The 9025-nt window shown below is 34.8% G+C and overlaps 2 protein-coding genes across 2 annotated transcripts; both read left to right on the top strand.

Annotated features, from left to right (window-relative positions):
* The first annotated feature begins 1485 nt into the window (after positions 1-1485).
* On the top strand, positions 1486-2157 carry LOC143562406 (uncharacterized). Its single transcript, XM_077050217.1, has one exon. The coding sequence runs from the start codon at positions 1486-1488 to the stop codon at positions 2155-2157; it is 672 nt and encodes a 223-aa protein (XP_076906332.1).
* Positions 2158-4328: 2171 nt separating this feature from the next.
* Positions 4329-4823, top strand: LOC143562405 (putative mitochondrial protein AtMg00820). Its single transcript, XM_077050216.1, has one exon. It carries the CDS (start codon positions 4329-4331, stop codon positions 4821-4823), a length of 495 nt encoding a protein of 164 aa, XP_076906331.1.
* The last annotated feature ends 4202 nt before the right edge of the window (positions 4824-9025 follow it).

The following is a 9025-nucleotide window of genomic DNA, read 5'->3' as shown; positions in this document are numbered from 1 at the left end:
TCACTGTTGTTGTACTTCAAAGCTTTTCCATTATCATCAAGGTACATACTCTTTCAATTGTTTTTACTTTGGGTGTTTTATACTCTTTTACAAGCATTAAAAAAACAAAAAAAAAAATTCTTCAAAAATGAATTTCTTTTTATGGGTTAACTCTGTTATGTAAAAGAATAATTTTGAAACAAAAAAGTTAAACACCCAAAGCTATGGTATTAGATCTGTTTTTGATCACACAGCATTAGAGGCTTTATTTTCTCTGGTATAATATAGGTAAGTTTTATATAAAACCTTTTTATCAGTTTTTCTTTCTAAAGCCTCGATGTTTTTATAACAAAATATGCTCTTTTACACATTTTATAAACACAAAATCTTAAAAACAAAAGAAAAGATGGTATTTTTCCAGTATTGGGCTTTATCAGTGATGCAAAAGAACAAGATAGATTGAATATATAAATTTCCTTTCTTTATTGTGCGTTTTCAACACGAAATAGGATATTTGTTGTGAGTTGTTTTTTTATAGAACTGCTAAATTAGGAATTTTCAAGTCTAAAAGAAAAACAAATTTCAGAAACTGATGAACAAAAACATCATATTTCAATAAAAAAATTGGTCTTGTTGGTCACCTGATAATCCATAAATCAATATCATTTCTTTTACATTAAAATCCGATCAAATATAACCAAAACTTTTATCGATATCTGCCGGCCAATCTGTGCACCTGCACATCGTCAACGTCGCATCGAAGTCTTGACGACGAACTCACAAAAACCAACGAGTGGAGCGGAGGTAAATCGAGAGAACCGGGAAGAGAATCGAGTGATTAGTTGAATATAGTTCGCCGGAGATAGTGCTCTTCTAGTTCTTGTGGTGGTTAAGTTTTTTTTTATATATTTTCCAACGTACGATTAGCGAATATATTGTTGGATGTGTGAACATGTTTGAAGATATCATAAAACCCTAATCTTCCACGCTATGAATCTCTTCAGCTTTTATGATCCATCTCATGGGTTTAATCCATTTTTTTACCTCACCAATACTCCAGCCCATTTATATGAGACCATTTTTCTCTCCCTAATTTCACCATTTCATATTAAAAAGTTAATTCCAAATTAAAAGAAAATAAATACAATAAGTTGGTATTGTGTTATGTAACTACCTCATCGAAACTTTATTATTAATTTTTAATCTTTAATCTCCTGATTATTTTTTATTCACGTAAACATTACTTTGTATTTTAATATATATATTTTTTTTAAATTGTAGAAAGTGTTATACGACTAAACTAAAATTCAGTTAAAGGCTTGCCATTATAGAACCTGCAGTTCTAACAAATGAGAACCCAAAGTTTTTTTTACATGTTATGTTAACCTTTTAACATATAAGTTTTTCATTCAGAATCATGTCAAACATCTCCAAACTTGAATTTGTTGCACTTGACATCTCGTTAGCAATTTCCTCCCATGAACACTTGATGCTAAAATTCATTTGATGGCAAAAAGTAGAGGGGGGACGATTGATGATGAAAATAACATATCCCGAGAAGAACAGGCAAAAGCTATGATATTCCTTCGCCACCATCTCCACGAGGATTTGAAAAGGGAATACCTTACTGTTGAGGACCCTCTTGAGTTATGGAAAAATATCCAACAACGTTTTGACTACCAGAAGTTGGTCATAGTCCCAAAAGCTCTCTATGAATGGCTTCATTTGAGGCTACAAGATTACAAAACTGTTAGCGAGTATAATTCTGCACTTTTCCGCATCACCTTTGAGCTTAAGTTATGTGGAGAAAAAATAGCAGAAGCAGACATGCTTGAGAAATCCTTTTCAACCATCCATGCCTCAAACATACTCCTATCGCAAACTTATAGGGAACGTAACTTTACAAAGTATTCAGAATTAATAACACTTTTGTTGGTCGCTGAGCAAAACAACACGCTCCTGTTAAAAAATCATCAAGCGCGACCAGTCGGTTCAAGCCCGTTCCCTGAAGCGAATGCGACAACTCATAAGACCGGGCGTGGGAGAGGGAGAAGTCGCGGCCCCAGCAGAGGCCGTGGGCGTGGACGTGGACAAATCAACACATGGAGAAAGGAATCTTATCATTCTAAACCGAGAAATGGTGAATCAAGTCAACAAGAATTTGGGGCGATCCCTTAGAGGAGATCTAGCGGGAGCCAAAGAAGTGTATGTCATATATGTGGAATGTCAAATCATTGGCCCCGCACATGTCGCACCCCTAAGCATCTCGTTGAAGCTTATCAACGAATGATGAAAGAAAAGGAGAGAATGTTGAGACAAACCTAATTGAGAATGCACCTAATTTGTCATCTCCAGCACCAGAAGCAGACACTTATCTTGATATGGCTGCTTTGGTTGAGAAGTAGCAAGATCTCATGCTTTATTATTATGTTATGTTTTTTTTCAGACTGTTATTTCCCTTGTTGTTTGGATTGTGGTTGAACTCTTGTGGTGTTTTCCTTTTAAACTCACATTATGGTTTCATTTAAATTTTCATAAAAGTTTGATTCATATTTGATGTTCTTATCATACAAAACTATTAATTTGTTGTGTTAATTTTTTTTCCTTATTATTTCTTGAATGAATATGTTTTCAAGGTCCAACATAGCTATTATGGACGATGAATGCCTGGTACACAGTGGTACTACCAACATTATTCTTAAACAAAAGAAATTTTTTCTGTGAATTGTCTCATGGAGAGAAATTTGTTGGTACTATTTCTAGTATTTGTAACCTTATTGAAGGCTCTAGAAGAGCATACATCATCTTATCATCGGGTACCAAGATAATTATCAATGATGCATTATACTCCAGTAAATCAAGACGGAATTTACTTAGTTTCAAAGACATTCGAAATGATTACCATCTCAAAACAACATCTGAAAATAATATCGAATATTTTCAAATTACTTCAAATAAAAATGGCAAAGATGTCATTCTAGAAAAACTAAAAGCTTTATCATCTGGATTATATTGTACTAGTATTAACCCTATCGAATCATATATGGTGAGTAATTGGAAGTTACTAGATAAAGAAACATTCACCATATGGCATGACCAATTAAGTGACCCTGGTAGCATAATGATGAGACGAATAATCAAAAGTACAAATAGGCATCCACTTAAAAATTTAAAAGTTTGGCTACTAGAAGATTTATTATGTGAAGCATGTTCTTTGGGTAAACTCATTACTCGCCCTTCACAGACGAAATTGATACACAAAAACCTTTCATTTTTAGAAAGAATCCAAGGGGACATTTGTGGACCCATACACCCTTCGAGTGGCCCATTCCGTTATTTCTTAGTCTTAGGTGATGCATCCTCGCGATGGTCACATGTGAGTCTTTTATCTACCCGAAATATAGCATTTGCCTGATTATTAGCTCAAATCATACAATTGAGAACTAATTTCCCAGAATATCAAATTAAAAACATCTGTATGGATAATGCAAGGGATTTCACATCCCAAGCTTTTAACGACTATTGTATGGCTATCGGGATAAAACTTGAACATCCGGTAGGTCATGTTCACACACAAATAGTTTAGCTGAATCATTAATTAAATAATTACAGTTAATCGCTAACCTTCTTCTGATGAGATGCAAATTGCCATCTTCTGCATGGGGGCATGCTATTCTACATGCTGCTTCACTGATCAGATTAAGACCAACTGCTGATCATGAATACTCTCCGTTACAACTGGTCTCCGGAAGAGAACCAAGCTTTTCCATCTAAAAATATTTGGTTGTGCCGTTTATGTACCAATACCGCCGCCACAACGTACCAAAATGGGACCACAAAGAAGACTGGGTATTTATGTTGGTTTTAACTCCCATACTATTATTAAATATTTAGAACCACTGACAGGAGACATGTTTACCGCACGCTTTGCTGATTGTCAGTTTAATGAAACAGTATTCCCAGTCTTAGGGGAGATAAGAATAAAGAAAGACTGGTAATAAAGATATAACATGGAATGCATCATCTTTATCAAATCTCGACCCCGAAGTGGTCAATGTGAATATGAAGTCCAAAAGATTATACATTTGCAAAGAATAGCAAACGAATTACCAGATGTATTCACAGATACAAACAGAGTGACAAAGTCACACATACCAGCATCAAATGCACGTTCTCAAGTTGAAGTAATCCCCGAAGCGATCACGATACCAAGAAAGCGTGGGAGACCAATAGGTTCCAAAGATAAGAACCCACGTAAATGAAAAGAGCAAAATAATGTAGCTGGTGAAAGCTCAGAAAAGGCTATAAATTAATCTCCAGAAGAGGTAAATGTCCCAGGAGAGACTAATATGATTCCAGAGGAAAATGAAATTTCAGAAGAAACACCGATACCAAACGAAGATGAGATCTCTATCAATTATGTACAAGATAGTACAATGTGGAACCGAAATGAAACACATGTTGATGATGTGTTTGCATATGCTATAGCAACAGACGTAATCAACGAAAATGATTACATACCTAAAACACTAGAAGAGTGCATGCACAGAAAGGATTGGCCAAGATGGGAAGAAGCCATAAAGGCCGAATTAAATTCACTCGAAAAACGACATGTTTTCGGACATGTAGTCCGGACACCCATAAACGTCAAACCAGTAGGTTATAAATGGGTGTATACAATAAAGAGAAATGAAAATAATGAGATTGTACGATACAAAGCACGACTTGTAGCGCAAGGGTTTTGTCAAATTCCAGGGGTTGATTATGTGGAAACGTATTCCCCTGTAGTGGATGCCATAACCCTTAGATTTCTGATCAGTCTCACAATCTCAGAAGGACTTTAAATGAGACTTATGGATGTTGTTACTGCATACTTGTACGGGACACTTGAAAATGACATCTACATGAAAATCCCTGAAGGACTAAAGATGCCTCCAACATTAAAATTAATACCTCGAGCTATGTGTTCTATAAAACTAAAGAGATCCATATATGGTCTCAAACAATCTGGACATGTGTGGTACAACCGGCTCAGTGAATATCTCGAAAAAGTGGGATTTAAGTTTGATAAAGTCAGCCCATGTGTCTTTATAAAAAGATCACTTTTGAAATTCACCATAGTAGCAGTTTATGTTGATGATATAAATATCATCGGAGTTTCTGAAGATATAGAGAAACCGGCTGAACTGTTAAAAAGGCATTTGAAATGAAAGACCTGGGCACAACAAAATTATGTCTCGGCCTGCAATTTGAACATCTACGCAACGGTACATTCGTCCATCAGTCAAGTTACATCCAGAAGATGTTATGTCACACCCCGACCAAAGGCGGCGGAACATGCCGGGGTGCAACGGATTGCCCAAATACACAAGACACTATTAAAGTGTTTAATATTTTATCAACTCATTTAATTTCCCAAAATCAATAAACAACACATCTTGTTAACACAAAAAAAAATCGAATACAAGTAAACAAATATATTGTTCTTTTTGCTAATATCCCAATAGTCTTGATAACGTTTCTCGTCAAGTCCTCAAGTCAACAAAAGTCAAACCTGTAACATTGCATAAAATAAAGTTTGTCTACACAAAGGTTGGTGAGAAATTTCATAGTTTTTGAAGAAGTATGTAAATAATAAGAAAATGCCACAACTTGTATACAAAACAATAAATAATAGCAATAATTTGGATAAATAGATAAAATCGCTAATAGAATTACGTTAGCGACACCTAGCTATAAGGGGATGCCAAATAGTCTAGGATTTTATAGTTATCGTTAATTGCATTACGTTAACGACACCTTGCTATAAGGGGATGCCAAATAGTCTAGAATTTTATAGTTCCACCAACAAAAATTGATAAACACATAGGCATATAATCATGTAAGCATAGAAGCACCAAATCGAGCATTTATTTAAGTAAAGTATACAAAAAAGTTTGTGGTTTACGACTCAAGTATATAAAACATTTAGCTTGAATAAGTATGCAATATCATCCCCAAAACGAAAGATGGGAAACGGGGTATGAAAAGTACTCACGTTCAAGTAATAAACTTGATCGGTAAAAAGACGAGTAACCGGAAAGATGAGGTTGAACGAGCAAGGTCTTAGGTAAAAGGAAATCTTGTATATGCAAGGTTGTCTAAGAAATCTTTATATAAAATAAATGGAAATGAATGCAAAAAAATTAAAGTTTAAGGTTTAAAAATGTAAATATTAATAAATTGTACTACAAGTCTTTAAAAACATAAGTTTGCTGGAAACCGGGTTAAAGTATCTAGCCTTAGTATTTACTCAACCTATGTTGAGTAATAAGGAGGGTAAAAATTCTAGAATGCAAGTCCCTTTATAATGTAGATACTAAAACGGGTTTTAACGAGTGTTTCGGATTGTTGGTTCGGGTCTTAATAATTGGTCAAACCCAAAGTCAAGTTTCCAAGATTATGAATGCTATGAGATAACTCAATAAAACTTAATAAGACTTAACAAGTATGTAGTTCTATTGTTTTAGAACTAACAACGCACGTTAAGCAAGTGTTTGGTTTTGTCGGTCCAAACTTTGTTATGAGATCAAGTTGGATCCAACATTTCCAAGTACTTAAGAAAATTATTAAAATCAGTTTATAAAGTATTTTTAAAGATTTTTACAAGTCTTGATAGCCAAAAACACACTTGTGTGTCTTAAGCGAGTGAAAATCGGTTTAGTTCGGTTTGGTTCGATTTCCATCTCACAATAAGTTCATAGATGGTTTCCACATGCCCAAATATCAAAGAACTTGTATAATAATTTATAAATGAAGAAACTTAAGTTTTACAACTAAAAAGTTAACAATAAAGTCTTTAAATGAAAGTTCGGTTTGGTTTGGTTTCCATCTCACAATAAGTTCATAGATGGTTTCCACATGCCCAATATCTAAGAACTTGTATGATAATGATTTTAGAAGTTTAAATCAACATATAACATGTTTAAACAATTACTTAACAAAACTAGTAAACAAAGTTCGGTTTACGGTTTTGGAGCTATTTACGATTAAACCGAGGCATAGACTCTTCAAACCCATAACCATGGAACTTGATAAATAAGCAAACAAACTAAAATGAGCAAAGGTTAGACATGGTTAGTATGTATAAACAAGCTATATAAGTATATATATATATATATATATATATATATATATATATATATATATATATATATCAAAGACACGAAATCCTCCATGAAGCCTTGCCTTACGAGGTCCGAAACCTCACCGACCGGAATTGGAGAAGTAACTACCAAAGGTAACAAGGGGTATTATATTATGTATATGTTGCAACAACAAGCTTTAAGTAACAAGAATTAGTTATAAACAAGGTTAGCATTAATGTGGAAGATGAACTAAGAACTTGAAGAATGGATACTTGGATCTTTAGTTTGAGAGAGTTTTTGGGAGAAGGAGAAGCAACCAACAGAATATGGAATGATCTTGTTTATACAGGGAAACAGTAAGGGTTTGGGTATAATGATTCTTTCAAGTGTTTACATGCAAATGGGTTGGTTAATTTGGTCAAACAAGGCAAAAAACAACAAAAACGAGTTGGTACCATCTGCAGGCCTAAGGCCGCCACGCGCGACCCCTCGCCCCTTGGTGGCCGCACGGCGCGGCGCCCCCTAGGGGTGAGGTTGGTCCAGCTCGTCTAACGTAGTTCATTTTGGGTCTCGGAAGTTCATTTTCGTTGTAATATGATCGTTTTAAAGGCGTTTTCGAATCCGTAAAAGGGGTTTTTCAAATTGAACATCTGGGAATGATTTAGAAACATAAAATCCAATATTTTATATATTTTAAATGTTCGGAGTATAAATCGGGTCGGTTTACGTGATAAACAAATACACAAATGAATACAAATAGATACCGAAATTGACGAATGTCACATGTTAGTACGCTTTAATATGGACAAAGCTCATCCATTTAGCACACCTATGGTGTCACACCCCCATCTAGGGCCTAGGGGCGTGACTCGATAGTTGGTACCACATTTTTAAATAAATCAGAGTTATGATTGTTAGCGGAAGACTTTATAAAATATAAGGATTAAAGTTGTAAAATATTTACAATACAAAAGATGGAAACAAGTTCCATTTGTGTTTACTTGTTTTAAGTTTACAAAACCACCATTTAGCTATATTAACATTTGACAAAAATTATCCGAGCCATCGAATTCTTAAGCCTTCGTCCTTTAGCTCTAATCTTGGTTACCTGCAAAAATGTTATAAAAATACGTCAGCAACGAATGCTGGTGAATATGCTGACGCGAAAATATTTTCTTTTACTTTGCTACCCCTCGAGGGTTACGCGTGCCTTGGCCCATCTTGGTTTAGGAATAACAAAGTTAAAACAATATCATTATAAAATCGAGCCTCTACCTAGGTCACCCCAGCAAGACACCGCAGCGTCCCGACGTACTTAGGTACCATAAATATACACAAGGTCATTCTCACTCGAACTTACTTTGGTTCGGCCCATCGTGGCTGGAGGTCGTGACCAGGCGTGGTGCGATGTGCCCACCGCATTTTACCACATATGTAAGGATCCAGTCAAACGTATACTACAGCCTGAGGGCTAGTCTTTTACTCTTATTAATAATGTCTTTAGAGACACTTAGTCTCATGTAAAGTTTTACACATAACACGTTTGTTTATTTGAAAATAAGTTTGTAAAAGTGGGGCGTATTCACCTTTGATCGGGATCGGTTTCCAACACCGTCCTTGCGTAATCTTTCTTGCTATCTCGCACCTATAGTATGAGTATAACTTTTATTAGTCAGATATACAATCCGGATTAAGACCTTTAGTCTTATTACCTCGATGAACCTTTAGTTCATTTCTTTTACTTTAAAACCTTTAGTTTTAAAAGCAATATTTATAAACCTCTAGTTTATTATAAAAACCCGACGTTTCTTCTTTTTTAAGAAACGTATCTTTTTTTCTTTTATTATTTAAGAATACCCTTATTACTTAAATAATATTCACAACAAAGAATTATATATATATATAATCACACACATATA

This window comes from Bidens hawaiensis, unplaced genomic scaffold (genome assembly GCF_021521415.1).
Source record: "Bidens hawaiensis isolate Kalapana, Puna unplaced genomic scaffold, B.hawaiensis_p1.1 tig00020995_1, whole genome shotgun sequence".
Classification (NCBI taxonomy): Eukaryota; Viridiplantae; Streptophyta; class Magnoliopsida; order Asterales; family Asteraceae; genus Bidens; species Bidens hawaiensis.
This window is presented reverse-complemented; position numbering and strand designations above follow the sequence as displayed.